This window comes from Manduca sexta, chromosome 19 (genome assembly GCF_014839805.1).
Source record: "Manduca sexta isolate Smith_Timp_Sample1 chromosome 19, JHU_Msex_v1.0, whole genome shotgun sequence".
In the NCBI taxonomy this organism is placed as follows: Eukaryota; Metazoa; Arthropoda; class Insecta; order Lepidoptera; family Sphingidae; genus Manduca; species Manduca sexta.
In genome coordinates, this window is record NC_051133.1 from 11,003,938 (window position 1) to 11,027,689 (window position 23,752).

General features: G+C 33.4%; 1 protein-coding gene across 3 annotated transcripts in view; it reads right to left on the reverse strand.

Annotated features, from left to right (window-relative positions):
- Positions 1 to 399: 399 nt before the first annotated feature.
- The window catches only part of LOC115440845, a 32,665-nt gene continuing 9,312 nt past the window's right edge, over positions 400 to 23,752 (reverse strand). For 2 of the 3 annotated variants that reach the window (XM_030165337.2, XM_030165336.2), the window contains exons 2-5: positions 8,680 to 8,783; positions 6,999 to 7,115; positions 3,813 to 4,048; positions 400 to 2,876 (exon numbers count right to left, since the gene is read on the reverse strand). In XM_030165337.2, coding sequence (XP_030021197.2) covers positions 2,483 to 2,876; positions 3,813 to 4,048; positions 6,999 to 7,115; positions 8,680 to 8,781 — 849 coding nt within the window. In that variant the 5' untranslated portion in view covers positions 8,782 to 8,783 and the 3' untranslated portion in view covers positions 400 to 2,482. Of the gene's footprint in view, positions 2,877 to 3,812; positions 4,049 to 6,998; positions 7,116 to 8,679; positions 8,784 to 23,722; positions 23,744 to 23,752 lie in introns of those variants that run through there. The other variant, XM_037440436.1, reaches the window with a different exon arrangement.

Consider the following 23,752-nt stretch of genomic DNA (forward strand, 5'->3'; position numbering starts at 1 on the left):
TACGTAAAGTTGTTAAGTGCTGTTAAGGGCAGTGCGAACTTTTGGGCGCCCGCTTAGTTTAATGTAGATATGGGCCAAGAGGGGCCCCAAAGCTCGGAGGTCCCGTATCACTAATACAGCTGATACGACGGTAGCTACAACCCTTGTATATAATATTGTGAATTATAAATTTCCGATTTCAACAGTAGCGTTATATGTTTGAATATTGTAGAGTAAACCATTCGTAAGCAGAAACATTTTAGTAAGTTCTCATCAATAAGTTGACATATTTATTAATTCACAACTTCTCTCGGGATATATCTGAAAGGAGTCATGTCTTACAAAGTTTAATGCTATCTTTACGCAAGAAGAATTTGTCGTAGATGGGATTGCTATAGGTGTTAAATAAAAGAAGAGACATAAGTTACATTTTTATTGTTTTTAATACCTTTGCAAGGTAGGTAAGTGACGAACCGATAAACAATACGTACATGATGGACACTATGTATTCGTTTGTGTACTGCAGGTACGATATACTTATAACCGCCATTTTGTCGATTGCAGTTTTGGAGGACGGAAAATGTGTCCTTTAAAACTTTATTACATAGATAAAGGGAAAGTGTTCAGAGAAAATGTTCTTATAATTAATTACGTCAAGAAATCTCGATCTACTTATTTGACATGTACCTACTGAGTAAGTAGGAAAGCTTTAGCATGATTGCATGAGTGCAGTTTCAAATAAGCAGAGATTTTCAGAACTAATTTGAAGACAGTAATTTCCAGACGAAAATACACCTGCTTAGACGAAGAGTTTTATTAAAAACGATCAAACAATAAGTCAAATCAACTATAGCTCAGTGTTCGTTCAAATCACAATCAACAAACAAGCACAAACGATATCGAATTACAGACAATAAAAAATTTGGCCACTTAAAAGAAGAACGCTCTTTAGGAAGCTCTTGAGATTGAGCAATAATCATTTGACAAACATATCGTCTCTCTATTTATTACAGATAACAAAACGCATACGTTTATTGGTTTCAAAACTATTTTCTTGTGTGCTATAAGTATTACCAATGAAGAATACGTACAACAGCCACAAAGATGGAATATCTTGTTCCAAAGTTCACTTCCCTATTCTTATCCAATGATGTTCACGCCTCGGTCTTTAGGAAGACAGATAAAAATCTACAAAGATGGCAAACCATTGTACATGAATCAAAAAGCAATAAATATGTATCATATCACACAATAATATCTTTCGTAACCACTATATTGATTATTAAATTAATAACTGATAAATAATTTGTTTTATTAAATTCATAATCAATAAATTGATTAATAAATTATTCTAATCCGCAGCGGGTATAATGAGAGTAGTAAAGTGTTTCATTATTACATACATAGGTACGTTGACATAATTGTAAAATACATTCCCGTATTAAAATCTACCTACCTATCTACGTTTCGTATCAAATTTTTAAATGATTTTTATCCCACGTTACATAACAATGTACTTACAAAAATTATTTCGTGAAAAACTATACAATGGAACTAAACAATTACTTTGGTATATCTATACAAATACTTTACGTATACACAATATTGATAAAGTTCATTATGATACGCAAACTATGGAATAAAACATTATATAATGAACTATAATCGAATTATTCTTCCCGTTTCATTTCATTTGTTCCGCCTGCACATTCATATTGCTTTTCCATAGTGAAATCATAATAATAAATAATATTAATAGATATAATGGTCATGTGTCGGTGGGTGCGGGATCATGTAATATTTGGAGTTGTGCATCGGGGTGCAATGACGGTAACCTCTCTTTCTCATGTACATAAATACGATTCACCGTTCCACATTATAAAAACGTGTCAATGTTTTATCTATACGTTATCACACGAGTCATGTCGGGTCCCAAAATTGTATAAATCATGAGACAGAATAGGATACCGCTCGGTCAACGAGTGGTCATGAAGCGTCGCCTAATGTTTAGAGGCTAACCACGATAACAAATGTGGGGGCCCCGATAAACTATACATAGATTAGGGGGAAACATGTGACGGGGCCCCGTAGATCGACATGCTAGAATCGTTGAGATCAGTAACTAGGCTAGCGCCAGAGAACGCAGCAAACGGTTATGGCTCTCGATTCTGACGTGAAGCGCTGTGAAGGCGTCGATTGTGAGTATTAAATTCAAAGCTTGTTTCAAGAAAATTTAAATAAGAAAGCTATTCGTTGTCTTCTTTAAGAAGAATACACTACTAAATTTAAAAACGCTAATGCCAGAAAAATGCTGAGGCCTTATCCGCGTACGGGCTTACAATCGGTGCTCATTAGAGATTGAGTCACGACCGAGAGCACTAACCGATTCAATCTTAAAGCTACTACTAAAATTCTCTAAGCGATCAAAGATCGCAAGCTAAATTGATTTTTTTTTTCAAAAGTCTTAAAAAAATAAAATCTGCTAGTGATCAACTTTAACGCGCTAGCGGGGGCGCAGGACGGCGCGCACCGTTCGGAAACGCTTCTCGAAGCCGAGCTTGGTGTAGAGGGAGCGGGACGCGTCGTTCTCCGGACGAATGACAACGAAGGGCTTGTAGCCGCGAGCGGCGACCTCCTTGGTGAGGCGCCGCGCGAGGTAGATCCCATAGCCTTTCCGGCGGAACTCGGGCCGGGTCTGCATCGAGAACATGGCACCGTAGTACGACTGCACCATCCAGGCGGCCAGCTGGCCCTCCACGAAGATCCCGTACGCTGGCAACTCGGCGACCAGCTTCTCAAACACTTCTCGGCATTCGATGTCGCTCGCGGGGTAGAGATCATGTACGGCCTTCATGTGCTCCGGCTGCAAGCGCACTAACTCCACGTCCGGTGGCAATCTAGTGAGTAAATGCAATATTAATTATTTCATTATGAAATTAATAAAAATAGATTTTTTTAACTTAAAACGCTATACAGTTAAATCTAAAAATGGTAGAGCCGTTTTGTAAATCATCTTATCCACGTCATCAATAACTTCACCGTGATGGCGGCGACTGCTTTATCAAAAATGAATACGAGATATAGTATGGTTTTTCTTTTTATTTTGTCAATTAAATTTAAGTGGGGCCAAACAATGCTTTCGTCCAATTGTTATTTTACAAAGATTGACAATACTTGGTGGATCCGAAGAATTGTGATCACTTTCCACCATAACATAACATTATTGTAAGTACTTACATTTTGAAATAACATTTTTTTTACCTTACAATAAAATCAACAAGTAATTATTTACATCAACGTTGAATTAATTAATTAATCAAATTTAGTTAAGCTACAAATATTTGCAAACTCTCCCTTTATAGGTTACGCTTTCCGATTTAACCTTTTAAAACATTTATTTCTGTAAAAGAATAGATAAGTGAAAAGTACAAATAATTAAGTGATTATAATTAAATTACCACACAGATATCAAGAAGCTTTTGAAAGTTAACTTTAAGAGGAATTAATTAAATATTTCTTTGTTTGTCTCTGGAAATAAGCACGATCAATTTAAAATCAATTCATTACACAGAAATGATTACCTGTAAGTCGATGCGTATACATGTTATCATTTTTAGTTTTCGTTTTCTTTATGTTATTTTCGCCGTTATGAAAATGAATTGCTAATGTTTCACAAATAGTGGATGTTGTGATCGCCTTTAAAATGTGTTACATTCTTTATGGAACTCATTGTTATGTACAGAATATTATAACAACTATTTGCTGTCCAAGAACAAGTGTATATTCCTGACAGGATCATAAAAGAAAAAAAAAACTCTATGGTCTAATCATACCCATCAGTGCTAGCATCCGCCGGTGGATTATCACAGACGTAAACATCTCCGGTGATCTTGTCGTGCGCCTCATAGCGTTTCTCAAAGCGGTTCACGATAGCTTCGTGCGTGAAGTTCAGGTACAATGGTTGTGTGAGGTCCAGGAGCTGATCCTCCGACGTCACCAAGTCGACTAGTTCCGAGCGCTCCGACGGACAGAATACCGTGACGCTCTCATATATGTTGTGGCTATTTGGCTGTGAACATGTAGCTTGGGTTAATTTTAGCTCGCAACATCCAGCATTTAAGGTTATAGTTCTAATAATATAGATATAAGCAAGTTTTTTGACATATAATTAATCAAAAACTAGTTCGGACGTATTTTCGTTTTTTTATTGCTTTGAATGACGAGACGAGCTGACTGTTCGCCTGATGGTAAGCGATACGACCGCCCATAAACAGTATAAAAACCATCTAACGTCTTGAATTACCAAGTATTGTTTGGTATTCCACTGCGCTCGCCATTTTGAGACGTGAGATGTTAAGTCTCATTACGTCCAGCACTTACACTGGCTACAATGTCCTTCAAACCGGAAAACAACAGCGACTACACACTGCTGCTTGGCGGCAGAAATAGACATTGCGGTGGTACCAACCTAGGCGAACGCTCACATATGAGAGACCTACCACCAGTCTCCAGGGTTAAATAAAACTCAAAATATATCTACCTATGTTTAAGTGCAAGGTTTGAACATGCAGCTGTTTGTTTGTTTGTTAATTTTATTTGCTCTATTAGTATCAAATCATCTCTCTTATAGATTTTCTAATTGAATACTTATTTAATTTAAATGAACTTTCGTCTACTTGAATTCTTTGTTTTATTTTTCCGTAAAGTATTTTTTCGAGGTTATTATTAAACAAAACGTTTTAAGTAATTCAAGGGTCATTCCTATTGATACCACTATTCTATATCCCTATAAATAGATATTTATATATCTATTCTTGTATATCTTTGCAATGGATTGTGCGAAGTTTCTATTAGTCTACAATACCTTGGCGAAGTTATATTAAATTGTTAAGAATGCAATGCAAATTGTTGCCATTCTGTATTGTTTTCGATAGCCTATATTAATATTTAATACTCTGACGTATATGGACCCGCATATTTTTATACAACAAAATTACAATACGAGCTGTAAACAATAGCAATATCAACCTAATGTCAGATATAAAAAATTCATAAATTCACACTTTTTAGTGCGAAAATTTAAAATTTTGAAGTGATACTCTGATAATGGTATTGTAACTGAATAATATATACCTGGAATAGATGCTAAAGTTGAGGTTATTTCATGGAATTAAAATCCATCAAACCATAAATAAAATATTTGTACATTTAACAAAAAGACACAGGAACATCATTAAAAAATACTTGGAATATTTATTACTTCACAGTCCCAAACGTAAGCAAGCTAGCAATTTATCATTTCAAAATAAATTCGCACGAGAGCACAATAATTTTAATTACTGTTTTTATTCATAAACGTAAAAGCCGTTGCCTGGAATTCATTTAAAAAAGCGAGACTTAAAAGACATTTCTTAAGCAAAGCAACACTCGTAAATTTGAGTTCACTCGAGGCCGCTAAGTTACATCGCCGCGGCTAAATGTTGTGGCGAAAGTAAGAAAAATTCCGGATTTTTTTTTGCGGAAAGACGTTAGGTTGTGGTTTTGTTCGTGCTTTCAATATAACGTGCATAATTAGCAACTTTATTTTAGCAACGCTGTGTGGATGACATTATGTCTATGGTTACCAATGTGGTCAAAGCATCTTTAAAGTCAATATAAATATTATCATTTCTAACTTTCAGTATCTCAAGACTACATGAATTGTTAGCTATATTTTGCATAGTATATTTTCTTTTTAATTTCCTTTTATAACATTCACAAATTAGGTACACAGAATATTCTATTTTTGTAAAGCTGCGAGGGAAGATAGGTTCCGCGATAATGTTATTAACGAAATAAGATACTCATCTAGGTAATTTTACATCGGCGAGTTTTTATCGATTCTGTATTAACGTTTCCCCTCCTTTCCTTGTACATACTTGTATTTGATATCGAATATTAAACTTTATTTTGTACGTAAATTTGACTATAAAAATTAAGTTCTTGAAGATTATACAATTAAGAAATATATTGAAGTAAAAACTGAATAAAAGAGTCAGGATTGCCATATTTATCGGCCGTAGGGCACAATAAGCGTTAAAGTATTACACAATCACCCTATTATACCTTTTTTTTTTTTTTGGTTTCGCGGAGAAAGTCCCTTATTACTACCGCCCAGCCTTCGTGGGGGGCGACTGAGCGGTTATGCTGGGGTGACCGTGCCTTACGGCCCGGCGTTGAGCCGCCCGGATTTGATGACGACCTTCGGGCCGGCCGGGCCGGGCCGAGTCCCTAACCCTATATACAACTTAAACCTATGCACGGCCTACCAGCTAAAACTCCGCGGTGGCCTTCTTCGGCGCATTAGGGACGGCTGCGGGCTTCCTCTGACGTTGAAGTCTAGTCTCGTGTCTAGTCTGCGACCGCAGCCGCCCCTGCGCGGTGCCGCCTTGCGGCCCGTCTCCTATGGGGGGGGCTCAGAAGCCCCCGCGCACCGAAGGACGCCCTCGGCGTCTACGGCAGCGTGAGGCCAACTACACACACTGCCGTCCAACCCGGGGGTTAACCGACAAATGTGCAAAGATGCACAGAAATGCACTAGGGCGGACAACCCCCTGCTGCCCGCCGACGACCCCCTTCGTGGCCCCTATTAGTCGCCTCTTACGACAGGCAGGGGATACCGTGGTGGAATTCTCCAAACGCCCCCATTCCACAGGGCGGGACCCTATTATACCTACAGAGGTAGGAAGAGAATTTAGTTAATATAAAACAATTGTACCTCCCAGCTATAAATAATATCATAAACAATTCGCGGACATCTACTTTCTCCTTGATTTTGGTATAACGTCACAACCTTATCTTGTTACTAGTGTTTCAAGGTTTATAAACAAAATCAGCCTTTCTCATCTGTTTTTTACGCACGAAAGAATTGTCTTTCCAGAATCTTGCGTCCTTAGGGAACGATAATCATTTGTTTGGGTCTTAGTGAAATGATGCGACGTCCTGTAAGAGACTAATTATTTGAAGTTGAATTATCTTACCGTACTTGTACATCCGGGGAAATGCAAACAAATCGGGTCCTCTGGCCAATTCTTTGCTACATAAAAATGGAAGTCCCACACCTTGTTGTTTAGAAATGTTTGAATCGTCTGATGAAACTAGAAAAATATAACACAATGTTAGAAATGTTAATTAATAGTCTTAATTTTTTTCCCATTACTGTATAAATTGGTGACCTTTTATAAACAAGATCTACCTTGATGTATATGGATACATCCTCACTTAAATTACATGATGTTAAATGACAAAAAGATTATCTTCAAACAAATCGACAGGGTCAAAAAAAGGAATGATATCAATAAATCTGTAATAAACCTTAGTAAATAATGTTGAAATTAGTATTCATTTGTATATTAGATTAATACAGGTAAAAAATAAAACCTAAAACCATAAAATCTAAAGAACTTTCCTAATTCTTTTATCACTTTACTGCATTCAAATCCCAATCTCACAATAAGTAAATAATAATTTATATTTATAGACAATGTTACCATCAGCCAAGTTACTTCACGATTAGGATAAAAGAAGAGTCAATCAATAAAGACTACGTAAATTGGTTCTCTAAATTATTTTCTGTTGTGTGTAGGATTAGCTTCGTTAAAATGAAAAGCTTTAACAAGCCGTTTGTAGTATTACGTAAAATATTTGCTTTAGATTAACAAGCGCAGATTCGATGCGAAATTTTTACTGGAACACGTCCAATTTTTCGGCAAATGTAAATGGGATAATATTAGGACCAAAATTGGATATAAAATTAATGCTTTTTTTAATAAGGCAAATTAACTTGTGCTATTTCTTGAAATTAACGAGGATTGTAAGTAATTTGCCGTAAATGTTAGAACGTGCAAACATGTCAACATGATTATGATTAAGTATGATACACGTTTGCTCTCCATCCGAGAGAGCACCAACATATTACTTTATTGTTGCTTGTTTACTGTATACCAGGTACCTATTCAAATATATGGGGTAGTCAATTGTTGCCATTTGATACTCTATTTATGGCATCGTGCTTAACATCAGGTGCAGGGTAGTACTTAGCCATGATCGATTAAAAAAAACAATAATGTTCATAATCGGGATACTCTTATATTTGATTTCATGTATTTTAATTTATTGGTAACTTTCATATATTTCCTCATCTTAAACTTTATGAAGCGGCCATTCTTAAGCATGCTATGTTTTGTAATAAATTTCTTTTAACAACAAGGTATTTTATTTTTTGTTTCATTTTATCAATCATGTCATTACAATAACATACCAAAAAGGTGATAATTAAGTTACTATCCTAATATGGTCGTTGTAAACTCTGACAACTTTATCAATAATTATTTGTTACTAGTTGACCCGACAGCCGTTGTCCCGTCTTAACTATGAATTTGCAGCGCGCATTTTGTCAATCGCTGAAATTAACTTGTCTTAAATTTTCTAACGTTCGGCTCAACTTCCTTAATTTTTTCTTTCATAAGATCCTTCTACTGATAATAACAAACACAACAAAAAAAAATAGCGAAATCGGTCCAGCCGTTCACGCCTAATGGCTTGACCAAGAGAAATAGGGATTCATTTTTATATATGTATATACATATATTAAAATAAAACAAAAACATTTATTTTTTGATCTGGAAAGGTCATATAAATAATTAGATATAAAATACATACCTTTAGAGATTCAGGCATATACTGCACTAAAAAATCGGCAACAGCTGGGAGCTCGTCTTGGGTAACCAATCGAAAGTTTTTCCCCTCTGGCACGATTTCCATCTCTGGAACAAACAATGTTACTTTCTAATTCCGCCCGATTGGAAATTGAGGTGCTTTCAATAAAACCGAGTCGAGTGTACGTTTTAAAAACATTTTTTACTATTGAAAGAGATGTTAGACTAACAGAAGGTCATCAAATTTACTGTATTTTTACGAACAATAAAGACTTTAATTCATTTTTTTTTAAAAAAATTTTATATTGCAGTTCTTTAAGTATGTTTATGAATTACATAAATATTAATATTAATATTCTTTTATAATATCTACGCCGTAGAATAATAAAACATAATTTTCCAAATAGTTAAAAAAATATTTCTACAACGTGGCTTAATGAAACAAAAGCATGTAGAATTAAATGTTAATTTTAATTGAAATTAATGATTCTTTATGTCTATATAAATTAAATGAACAATAGCAATGCAAAGCACACTTTATTGTTAATTACAATAGGCTTATTTTATGTTGAACAACGAAACTTTTTTATCTTTTTAAGGGTTTTTATTGTCCTTGGTCTCGTTTTATACATCCCATTTAAATTGTAATACTCATCAGAATTCGTTCATTTTATTTCTAGTCCAACATTCACATAAACATTTTACTGTTGCGATTTATTCACCGAGAGAAAATACATTTTAAATAAAACCTGAATCTGTTTTTGATTCGCTCTATCGAATTTGGGCTTAGTAGCAATATATTTTAACTTAAAATTTTAAGTGTTTCGCGTTTAATAGTAATATTTTATACCAAAATGCTAATGAATAACTTAAATAAACAGCTTAATTGCTTTTTGTCTGAAGTTATAACGGACTGATTCCAAGATTCGTCTTCGTACACAATATTTTGCGCATTCTTCTGTCCATTGTTTGAATTTCATATCATATTAAAGGAATAAAAAAATATTGTCTAAATCCTTGGCTAATTATCCAAATAACAAACTATCGCTAGGTAAATATAAACGTAAACATTGGAAAAGAAATATATGACAATACCTAACTGTGTTTTTTGTAAATTTTTAAACTCTTCTACTCAAAGTCTAATAAGTGTAGTTGTACCAGATGGTATTACCTATGGTTTCAACCAACGACATTCATATCTAAATATACAATCATGCTAACCTTGCTTTATCACATACGCTAGGTAACAGACGCATCCAACGCAACTGAGTTGCGAGGTTCATCTGATTAATATACTAATTCAATAAATGTGCTGTCAAAGGCCGCGCATTATGTAGCCCATTGTTATGGCTTTTAAATTAGATTTCCTGAATTAAATACTTGCTGACTGCAGATGAATCGGCACATATACGAGTGTGTAAATAACGTATTCGGGTGTATTTGTTACTCTTATTTCATAGCCATATTTATCTGACAAGTTATTCGGAGAATTATTTTTCAACAGTCTAGATGGTGCATAAAACTACGGTTTAATAGTGGCGAATTTTCCTTAAGGCCGGGTAGGTGCGGACCAAAAGCGGCTACATGTAGGGGGCGGCTAAACAGAAACCGACAAACGTATAAATATTCATGATGCTACCTAAATCATTTTAAACTCTTCGTGATATGAGTATTAATCGCGGTACTAAGGTGGTAGCCAGATTATAATAAATCATTTTCGATGAAAATAAACGCGTTTTGATCTGTAATAGATTTAAAGCGCTTTGCCTACGCAAAAATGAATGTATAACGAATCAAAATTGTTTGGCAGCTGAACTAAAACCTAATGGACGGACAAATATCGAGTTGATTGAATTTGTGTTCCATTTTTTATTTTAGCGCGAAGCCTACGGATCGTGTGTATGGATGAGGCCGGTTTGAAAATTGAAAAAGCAAATTTTTGAAAATAGAATGCTTTGCCTACAACTTTTTAAAAACTATATTGCCAATATTTCTCGAGGACCATAAACTAGGACTTGCTAATTATAATTGTGGGCGCAAATAAAGAAAACATTATTATTGTTTTGGAGTTCAATGAATTTTGTTAGTTTGAGTAAGTACTTAAAAAAATATAATAAATACAAATTATTAGATAGTTAATAGTAATATAAAGTTCAACAATATTAATGACTAGACGTTGCTCACATGAAACCGCTTGAAATGCCTTTCTCGCTGTAAAAGTCCCTATAACAATATATATAAAAAACCAACAGATTTAAAAATTACATTATATCTCATGGAAGTAAATTACCAGAATAAAAAAAAACCTATGTAGTAATCCAGGACATGGCTTAACGGTGTGCTAAATTTCAACAAAATCCGTTCAGTTGTTTCTACGTTTACTTCAAACAAACATGCAAACATCCAAATATTATCCCAAACTTTCGCATGTGTAATATTAGTAAGATATTATTGTTTCGTTTGTATTTTTGGAGAGGAAAATAAATATTCGTAGTATTAAGAATATATTTTAGTATAATATTAAATTGTCTAATTGAAAAAAAAAAAAACTACAATTTCATTAGTTTCTAGACCGTCTCACTTTTTTAAATACAAAAAAAAAATACCTGCCGTGATTGTTTATTATAATATATTCGGAGCATAATCACCCTGTGTTTGGTCAAAGTATATGCAACACGCGATACAAGGGATGCAAATGAAGTAAACACTGTTTAAACATATAAGTTATGCTACGCTTATATCGTAAATCTACATAAATGTAGGTCGACATAGTAGTAAGTACGTAGCGTGTTAAGTGGATGCAGCGTGATGCCAACTCCGTTTGCAAAGACTGGGTCAATAAATATTAAATACCATATAATATTAATAATGTCATTTGAATAACAAATTAAATAAAGCTAATTTAATATTTGAGAGAAAAGTCACTATTCTAATCATACAGGTAATTTCGAAACAAACACGCTTTTTATCCTAGTGGTCGTAAGCACAGGCGCCCACTTCTCGCCATGTGTATTCCGTCGCATGTTGTGATAGCGGGGGAGCCTATCACCATATCGGACTTCAATTCCAGGCTCCGTGCTGATACTACATAGAAAAACCCAACATCAATTTGCTCGATCCAGGTTTCCAACCTTACACCTAAGGGTAGTAGTCGTACCTTAACAAATACGCCACAGAGGCAGTCTATCTATATGTTACTATTTCAATAAAAGTACAATAATTTGATTAAAAATCATCTCAAAGGGTATACCGTCTATGGTCCCAATGCGCTTGAATGCGCTATTGCATTTATTCTTTCATTTTGGCACCAGATGGGCTTTATGATAAAATGGAGCAGACGACAAACGCTTAAAGTACTGTAGATTTAATCCGTTTTAAATTATTTCAAGGCGGGCACGTTTTAGTTCCGGTATATTAAATAGTATGCTCGTGGCTTTGCTTGCGTGTAATTTCGTTCCTGTGCTAAAAAGGACCTTATAACAAAATATGTTGCAGGAAAAATGTATCAATATTAATGAATGAATTGTAAGAATCCGAGCAATACATACATACATAACATCACGCATTTTATCCCCGAAGGGGTATGCAGAGGCGCAACTAGGGCACCCACTTTTCGCCAAGTATGTTCCGTCCCATGATGTGATAGGGGGCGAGCCTATCGCCATATCGGGCACAAATTCCAGACTCCGGGCTGATACTGAGCAGAAAAACCCAAATATCACTTTGCCCGACCCGGGATTCGAACCCAGGACCTCAGAGCGCTATTGTACCGGACATGCAATACAACTACGCCACCGAGGCAGTACTCCAGAGATTATTGCGTTTACATAAAAATGCATACCTTTAAATGTTTAATAATAAAGTTGTAGGGTCATTTAATTATCCTATATGCAATATTCATAAAAAGTTATTACATTTATATATCTATATTTTTTGAATTCCTAAATGTGTGGGGATTGAGATATTTTTAAACAAAGCAACAGTAGATCTTTAATTATCAATCAAATGCGCATTAGACGACGCGACAATAAAAAACAAAACTGTGGTTATTAACTGGATACGTTGCGAGCACAAACTAACTAAGAAATGTGATTAAATAAAAACACTTCGAATGTTTCAACAGACGACGACCGCACAAGAATAAAATACTGACAATGTTTTTCTGTTACTAAAATAAACATTAGTCTGAAATCTATTAAAGGTTAAAATAAAAAAAAGAATCGAAAGAGTAATATAAGGCATTGTGTGCATTGTTTAAAAAAGAGCAAAAAGTGTTACGCTCTACGTAGTCTACAAACTAATGCGATGACAGTAATGTTTCGTTCCGTAGACAATGCTACGAGACTACGAAAGAAATTGTTCGAACGGTTGGAACTTTGTTTAAGCGTGAAATTAAAATGAATTGCTTTTTATTTATAATGATTTATATTTTTATTTGTATTTCGTGCAAATAACAATATAAGCGTTTGTTTATATCGTGTTACTAACGGAAAAAATATTTTAATTCATTCTCGAAGTTCCCAGTTCTCATCTATTTGATCAATAATAACTTGAGAAGATTTACACTCTCTTGAGTACTTTACCAGCGATATATGAGTATTCATTTGTATTTCGTGCTAATAACAATTTAAGTGTTTGTTTATTTCATGTCACCAATGGAAAAAATATTTCAATTCCTTCCTCGAAATATGGTATTCACTTGTAATGAGTTTGAATAATCTTTCCATTATTCCAGTTAAATTATTAATATCAACAACTAGGAAAGATGAGTGCAAATAATTTTGCGTGCACTAGTGCATTATGTGAGAAAAGGATAGCCACAACTATTTATTTTTGCGATGAGTGAGATAAATATATTTCTTACAGAGTATTGCAATTAAACAGATTCGATATTAACTTGGCCAGTGACCATTCTCGTACCCGAGCTTTGAATACATCAGTGATTCAATATATTCCGTGGTGATACTGTGAATCCATAAACAAGTTAAAAGAAAAAAAAAACAGTAACTAGTCTGTAACATTTGTACACCAACTGAATTTTGTAACATTTGTATGTTTTAATACAAATAAATTTATTATTATTATTATTATTAGTGAGGTGCGGCCGAAGTAATCCTGGTTAAATAAAGGCCATGAATATATTTTATGTCAAGTGCAAAAAAATACTACGATTTTTTGGTTAGTTCTTTTATTATTAAGTTTTTTTATATGCAATGATACGTTGCAATTTAATCAAAGGTTATTCTTTATAGTTCTTCGTGAACCGAATTTATGAAAATTTTAAAATTAGGTGGGACTTCAAGAGTTCCGTTACTTAGTAATGAGAAAAATATAGCGAATTCCACCAAGAACATTTTCTCGAGAAATATTAACTACATTTTGATAAATAAACTGATATTGATTTGCAATCCGTCAATGTCGCCATGTAAAATAAAAAGAGGTAAAGGCCTAGAAAATATTACTTTAATACAAAATATATTACATACAAGAATAATTGATAGAGATAGAAAAAACTTATTTACTAACATCGTGGTGATTCAATATTGGAACACTGGAATCTAAAAAACATAAAGTCATTGTAAGATCAATAGAAGACTTGTCAAGGATGCATGGGGACTTAAACCTGAAAATTTAAGGAGGAACCAAAAACCACGATCAGAAAGTGATGCAAATATAAATTAAATCTATATAGGGAAAGCAAGTTTACTAATTTAATTAAGAAACAAGAACAACTCAAGAATATGGTAAGAGAATTCTGATTAGTTATTGAATTCGATGATGAAAAATTACGATGTCATTACTGTTTGCCCGGAAAACCAGAAAGTAACAAAACTATTGTTGACTGCATGTTAATTGCAATTAGAAATACTGTTCGCAAGTCATAGACAATGTATATAATCATAAAAACCAAACAACGACAAAAAAAAAACAATAAAGCACGGTATAAATGGACCACCTGAAACTATATACCTCATTAGATTGTACAATGATCTCTTCACATTAGCGCAGAGGATATTACCTTGGCCATGAGTTAGGTGGGTTGTACACGTGGCAGCAATCGCACAAACCATCCACGCATTTGTAATGAAAAAATAGTGTTAGTAATGAAAGTAAAAATAGCTGCTTGGGGCCATAGTCATGGAATAGGTACGCATTCCATGGGTGGGACCATAATATGATCCTTGCAGATACTGATACGGAAATGCGACAGAGGGAGAAAATATACCAACAAAGATACCTTTATTCGTTAACGCATTACCGATCATATGTGTAATTTATTTAATAAGGGGATATATGTGTTACCTCCAGAAGAACTCCCAAAGACTGATGCAAATTTATATTTATGACTATAAAGATTACCTAGTTCCCACTGTGGAACTATTCTATGAGTAAGTTTCTAACTATAACTATGCGCATGATAGATGGTATCTATTTAGGAAATAAACTATAAATGTGTTTAAATGAGAGAAAGAGAGAAAGTAGAGAAGTGAGTAATAATTTTACAAAACATTTCTGAACGACCCAAAATGGGTTATTACAAAAAGTGGTTATTTGTTATACAAATAATTATGGTGATTTGAAATGGCGGTAGTGATAAATCTCAGATGTTAAATCATTTGTTCATAGCATAAATACCAGTCTCTGGATTGAGAAGGGCCATTCTATCATGTTGTGCACCGCTCTGCTGTGCACTACGAAGTGAATCGTAGGTAAGGTAGATATTTACTATTTTCTCTTCTATACAATTTGAAATATTTGTTATTACAATAATGTTATGGAGTATTATAATTATTGTTGTAACATTGTGCGTTCTGGCTTATACATAATTACAATGGCGATACTATACATAAGACATTAAGGTTTTATTTTACAAATAGTATATTTGCCTAGTATATTGTATTTATGTATAGTTTTTGTCACAACTTTATTGAGGTCCAACCACTAGGTTTTTAATTATTTTAATTGAATTTCAAATAAAAGTTATAATAAACCTAAGGCGCAAAACTACACCCACACGCTATAAACTCTGAAATGCAATTCTACGTAATTGTTTTATGACCTGTAATTCAATCGTATCCATACATTCACCTCTGTACCGAGATCTTCCTTACATATTAGAAATTAAAGTACCCGCAGCGTCACTCTGAACGCGCTAAACTGAAAAACTATAAAACAGGTTTCGGTTTGGTTTGGAGATAGTTTCAGACTTTGGGAAGGATATAGGCTACTTTTTATCCCGGAAAAAGTCTTTCTCGTGGGCGACAACTTCAGCAAAAGCTATTATTAAATAATTTACGCAGGAAATATATCCCCGGGAAAAAGAAAACAAAGGGAATCTGTAGACTCGTCGAAATGTAGGTGCACTAGTTGTGCCTTTGCGAACACTTCGTGGATGAGGGCATATAATGATATGTTATAATGTTTACTATAACGGCAAGAAGTTATTGGTCCGAAGTGTTTTATATAACAACCGTGTCTGTGATGTAGGATCAATACAGACATCATAGTATCCAATGAAACAGTTAAAATGAAACTCAACTCTACTAACTTCTCTGAGTATTTTTTATTTTAAATATTATTGTAATTTTGTAATCGTGGTGTTTATTGTATCTACGTAGCACGTAGGTAATAAATGTCGGCTTGGAGTCCGAAAAATATAAATTGGAATGCCTTATATATGTTTGAACTAATCTATATGTTACGATATGAACTAACATTTTTATTTATTTGCCCTCACACATCTAAAGAGTCTAATACTCGTAAAATCGTATACACGTTACATTCCGTCACTCGTAAAACGGCTAATGTTTAATACAATGTTGCTTACATTTTCGCATTTGGTCTAATCGTATAATAATTAATACAGTAGTTTCTAAGTGAGCGAGTAAATGGCGAATGTAAGTGCCCTTCCAAATCCTACTTCGGAAATCGCCATAACCCTACAAACTCGAAATTAAGGTACTTGTAAAGTGTAGAAGTAATTTCGGTAAGCCGTTGTTTTTATGTATTTTTGTTGACGCCAAAATGAGGGTGCCGCAAATAAAGAAAACATCAATCGATGGAAACGCTTTTCTTATACAACCGAATGATTGGAGTTAGACTAACAAACCGCTAGTCCGATACGTAAGGATCAACTGCGTGTAATACAATTAGATAGACGTTTTAGACACCTATTTGCACAAACCAGGCTGTAGATATTCAGCACAAAGTATAACTGCATAACATTATAATTCGCGAAGAAAAATTTTGGAGGCACGAAGTTCATTTGAGCATTAAGTATGATACTCTTCATATTTATGAACTCCTGGGCTCGTGTGTTGTCGAAAAATAATACGCGCATACTAATCAAATATAATTAGATTCTTTATTTATTAGATTCTATTATCGCTTAAATGAAGAAGGAAAATAGAAAGATGAAGACGGATAATTGGAGTGTAATCACGGGCATAAGGAGCGTTTAATTTGTTTGTGTACTTTCGTTTCGAAAGCATATTTTCGTAACTGATTAGTTTTATTGATTACACTCATTTTATAACAGCCAAAATGCTAACACTTATTTGTTGTAAGTTGTATATTTTTTTAAAGAAGTAAGTATTTGGTTTAGATTGTATTTTATATTTCACGAGGACCTTATATAATAGTGTACATTAAAAACGGTTATAATTTTTTTTTAATCCTGTTCATCAATCATAATCGAGCATCTATCTTAAAGAATAAACCTAATTAAATCATTAATCTTTAGTTTATTGACATTTTATTGTTACAGATAATATATTCTAATTATTACTAATAGCAAAGCCTGTTCAAAAAGTTAAAAGTTTACGATATTTGGGGACTACTTCGCCATCACATCCGCCACAACTCCTGTCAACTAAAATCAACAGTGCACGCATTTTTTTGAGTTCTCCGCGTCGGTGTGCAAAAGACGTAACTGCCCCGAAATTATTAATCAAGCAAAGAGATTTGAAGGGGTTCAAAATATTTTTTCATTATCCTTATAGCAAAAAAAATGTATGAATTAGTAAATATTCTAAAATTGAACCTAAAGTACAGGGACGGTCATAACTAGAAAAACCAGTTCTTAACGGGTCCCCATCTTAAGTTAATTATTATTGATTGCAGTACCGAGCTTCATGAAAAACAATGAGGCTTGGAATAAGACGGAATTGGGACCCAGCCAAAAAATCATACATAAAATAAATTAAAAGTTTACTCGCAATACAGTATTATTTTAAAGTCTCATATTGTCTGTTTCCGAAATATTTATTTACACATACTTATCTTCCTCTAGACGGATATGGCGTATTTATATTACAGCTTTGTCGTACAAAAATTATCATAAAACACAAGCCATTATTTTTAAATTCAGGTCACGAAAAATAGATTCGCCTAAGAGCAATATCTAAATATAATTCAATTCAATGAAAACGATATGAAATTCAAATTTAATAAAAAAACCACTCGGGTAACCTCAATTCCTATTAACTAATCAACTACGTGTATTTTTTTTTTATTGTGCATACGATTGTTTTTTACTCCACGTTTGATTTAATAAACAGATTTTATTTGTATATATAAAATGAATCCCTATTTCCCTTGGTGACGCCATCACGCGTGAACCGCTGGACCGATTTCACTATTTTTTTGTTGTTGTGTTTGTTATTGTCAGGAGAAGGTACTTATGAAAAAAAATTGTGCGGAAAATTAGGAAATTTAAGAAAACTTAACAAAAATATTAATTTTATATAACTGTCAATTGTTTGAAATAACTGTCAGCGATTGAAGTATGCGCGCCGCAAATTCATAGTTAAGACGGGACAACGTCTGTCGGGTCAGCTAGTTAATGATAAAAATAAAATATGATTCGATGCGACAAGCTGCTTTATAACATAGGTAGTTCGCACGGGCACATCTGCACCGATCGATCTCAAGGATGTCGGGGTCGTAGCCAGATTTTATGATGAATGTCGTACGTGGATTGCAAACATTTCTCCCTCACTCACTCTCGATACGCTATTTACAAAGTTTTGCAATCTAGCATATTGTTTTCATTTCTTTTATTTGAAAAGTAATATGAGAGACGAGCTCAGACTAAGCTGTGTGCTCAGATTCGGAATTTTTAGTTTCTGTTACGTCAGTTTATTTCATTTATCTTGTAGTAACAATATCAATTTTCGTATGAGATGGTCAGTTCCAAAATAAATCAACACATTATATATTGTATAAACGATAAATATTTTACGTGTCAAAATTAGTAGAATGGGTAATAAAAAATATTAACATACTCATACAATGTATATTAAAAGTACAGGCAGTAACACTATTTGCTAATGAAATTCTTTGTTCGAGTTTCGTAGCATGGCATTGGAAGACATTTAATTGACGGAATGCCAGACATAGGAGTGGAATACTAACCTTTATCCATTTCATGCTGACACTTGATAATTATGTGGAATAAGTTAAAAGCATTGACGTATATTCTAAAGACACAGACGTCCATATAAACTATTTGTTCAACATCTGAACTAAAATGGCAACTAAAACATCACTATTATAACTTATTTATTCACTGGAACAATGAATAATTTTACTTGTTTGACTATTATTTTTTATTCACAATCATTTTTGCGCTTAGTCCCGCGTGTATTATGAGCGCCACTCCGTACACAAGCACAAGCATCAATATTGACACCAAACGAAAATCAGTTTGAATGGATGACAGTTCAATTCAGTTGAAATATGGTTAAAAGTCATTGTTATACTATTTCTTATCTGCAAGAGAACGCTCAAGGAAATGTCATTCAGTCGTCTAGTTTGTTCTTCGTTAAGACATTAATTTCAGTGTTTTCTTGGGCTTAGGCCCTGGTGTTTTGTTCTAACGAACTACACAAGAGGAAAACTGCGGCATTTCTATTTTTAAGTCTTCAGACGTGTCTATTGTTTGACAAGTTGAGGTGTTTATATTCAATTTTTTAAGAAAGGTGCGATGTTGTTAAAGTTTTATTTATGTGTCAATTTTTATTTCGTTTAAGAACATAGTGTATTCGCATATTGTACTAATTTTGGCACATGTGGCTCTTGCTTGAGTTTATTTACTTTACTTTTTTTGTGACACTTTTTATGGCATGACATTAAATTTTAAGGCTGGTTTTTAATTGTGAGATCTATTGAGCGAATACTTTTTTAAAATTAGATTTCTAATTTAAATGGTGAATCTGTCAGAATATATTTAAATTATTGATCATCCAGTGAAAGTATGATTGAAAAATGAAGTCATAATTTTTTTGGGTAAATACTCTGACCTAAACCAGTTAATATTGGGTTAAAACCAATTCTTAACTTAAGCGGATAAAATCTTTTCGCGTGTTTTGATTTTATGTTAATATTCGTCATTGTTGCTTTCTACGTAGCGTGATGTTAAATAATCTGACAAAATTAACGAGTATTAAAAAAGGTCCTTGGAGAGAGCAACCTTTTTTTATTTGAATAAAGAACATTCTCACGGTACAGTCTTCCGCACATTATAACCTCTTTGTAAAACAAAGCGCGTGGCTTGATGCATGTAGAGTTCAAGGGCGCCAGTGAAGTTATATCCGTTTGTCCTTGCCGCATGCAGATATACCCAGCATTACATGCAATGTGAAACTTGTTCGTATAATTTGGTGGTATGTATAAAAAATAGGAATAGTAGGATACCGTTAATTAGCTTTCATTAAAGAGTTGCTACAAGATAAAAAAACAATATATAATTTTAAGGTACATAACCTCAGAGCAAGAATTAAAAGTACCTATACATATAACTTTGTGGTTGCACTAGTATATAGACATAGAAGATGGCATAACGAAACTGTTCCTTTTTTAAATACGGTACATGTTGGCGTTTTGCGTCCACATTTTCTACCTAAACCATGAGCTTCACATTTAATATTTTATTAGGTAAATCTGTAAAATCTAATGCAGGTATTTAATTATATAACAATTCACATAGATTCAAGTTTAATTTAATCGAATCGTTTTTACTCATGATATTGACATGTCGGTGACTATTTATTTGTTACGTGAAAAGTGGAGGTAATAACAGTATGTCTATTAAACTACTATAATATTCTATAGATATCGTTATCTTTATATTCATATTACAATTGATATTAAAAGGTAAATTAATCATATATTAGTTAACATGTAATACGCCGTGTTGGAATAACGTGAATTTAAATTTCGAATGGCCATTATTGACCAAATACGCACATGCTTATGCCAAGAAGATGCATTACTTCTGGGTCAGAAAGTACAAAATGTTTAAAACTGTACAAAAAGAATCCTATAAGACTATTGTATTGTACCGTAGCCCAAATATATTGAAATACATTATAACATTCATAATAACGCAACTTCGCGTTGTTAAGGATTTGCATACGGCATTAAAGTTAAGAGACGAGATTGTTTCCAGATTAGCAATTTAACTGACATCATGCGAATTGGAGAACTTAATACGATCGTGGCGTACTACTTCAGAGTGATGAATATAATAATCTCCACATAGAATTTGAGAGTGGTATTACCTATAGGCTGATATAATGTAGAACATTTTTTTTACGAATGTTGATATTTTTTTTTATAAGGAACAAGGTAAATGACACTTTTGAGTTGTTATTTTTTAATCACTTGCAGAATATTTGATTTCATTTACGTTACCGTAAAAATAATATAATATACAATAATATTATATTATTATAATATTATATTATTACGGTACAATATCAGCACTGTATTATATACTGTCCTACTATTGGGCACGGCCTCCTCTTCTACGGAGGGGGATTAGGCCTTTGTCCACTACGCTGGCCTAGTGCAGTTTGGTAGACTTTACACACACTAGAAATTCGTATAGAGAAATTCTCAGGTATGCAAGGTTTCCTCACGATGTTTTCCTTCACCGTTAAAGCAAGCGATAATTCACAAGGAATACACACATAATTATTTAGAAAAATCAGAGGTGTGTGCCCTTGGGATTTGAACCAACCTGCGGACATTCGTCTCGATAGTCCGTTCTACACTCAACTAGACTATCGCCGCTTGCCGTAAAAATACAATAATTTAATTTAGTGATTAGGCAGGCCGTCTGGGACACCGCAATATTGTTTATTTCTTGTCAACCAGTAATGGATACGGTTGTTTCTGTTTGAACGATATTGGAGACAGTTTATTAGTGAGTTTTTTTGAATTTAGAATTTAGGAGAATTTAGTGCCGTGTTGCGAAAGTAATGTCCATATTATTTGAAACGCAATCGCAGCGAACTGTCATTTAACATCGGTTATTTCTCTACTTCATTTATTCCTAGTTAATTTATGTTTCAACATGGATCACATTTCAAAGATCTATAAATTGCTCGACGCTATACATTTTCAGAGCAGTTTAATCAAAAAATTATTGTAAATGCCAATCTATTGTAATGTATGTGTAGATTTATAGTTTTTGCCGACTTTGTGTGAACGTTGGGTGTGCTATAAATTTTTACTACACGGAATGTCTAAGCAGTTTTTATTTTTAGACTGCTGAAGAAGTCTTAGGGGAGTTTTATATCATATATCCTAAGATACCGATTTTTATAATTTTATATTTATTTTTAAAGTTATTTTTTTAATATGGTTATTATTATTTTTAATTATGTATATACTTAAAAAATACTCTCTGATGTTATAAAGATCAAATAAATCAATCTTATAACACTTATAGCATTTAAATAATATTAATTTCAAATAAATCAAAATCAAATATTTGTGTTTATGGAAATACTTGTATAAAATTATTATAAAACAATATATATATATTTTTTAATAATAACAATGTATCTCAATTCAAAAGCACTAATAATAACAATAATTTAATTTAAACAATTCAGAATATGTAATATAATTTGAAAGTACATTGCAATATAAGTTGTATTTTATAAGTTATATCCCTGAGAAGCGAGTGTAATGGCGCCCTAAGTGACACGCCACAGTAGTTAGAGCATCGCGTGATAGCGTGATAGTCACGTCGACGGCTTGTTGTGTCTGTGGGCTGTGCGACTAACCGGCTAAAAACAACTTATGACCGTCAGATGTAGCTTCCTAGAAAATGTTACAAAATAAAAGGAAAGCCAAAAATACTATTCCTAAAGATATGTATTTTCGTAAAAAAATGTTAAAATTTTTTGTGTAAATTAATGTTGTCATTTTAATTTTTATATTCGTTTGTAAATGATTGATTTAATATCGGATGTGATTGAGATATGTTATAAAATAATGATCAGAAATAAGTATTTCTGTTTTTTCGTCACGTATTAAATGTTCATATTCTTTTTTCAGACATCAAAAAAAGTTGAGTTTTGTTACGTTTTATTGTGAAGTATGGCAACTAGCATTGTATTATTAGAAAAAAAAACCGTCGGCTATGATATTTAATTCAGCGCTTTCATTGTGAACAAAGTGCGTGAGTTCTTTTAAAAGGGAAGACACAATGACAAGAGCTAGAAGTGCAAACGTTGATTGTATTCATGCCGTGGATTGTGGGAAAGAGCATGGCGCGCAGCGTCGCATGTTAATAACCTTACATTTTTCTGGAGTACTGTTTTAGTTATATTTATACTTTATTTATAACATCATATTACGAATGATTAATTGAGATCATTAGATTTATTAAAAGAGATTTTAAGGTATAAAACATACATTAAATTTACAGAACACGGGCGCCGGAAGGGGGATTGCAAGTAGGTGCACGTGCACCCTGCCCAGAAATATATCACAAAAAATAAGGCCCTAAATAAATCTGCAAAAATGGGAACTAGCAACCACTGAGGTTTTATAATAAAGCATTTTCAAAAACCCGCGTCATTTGAATTTAAAAAATTACCTAAATTATAATAATATATACGTATAGTGCACCTTCCTAAAACTAATCGTGGCGGTGCCCATTTTTCAGAAGCATTAGTTAAATACTCCGATGAACCCAATACAATAGATCGTTGATGTACTTACAAAACATAATAAAAAATGTAACATACGAGATTTAAGGTCACGTGCAGCAGTGTTGC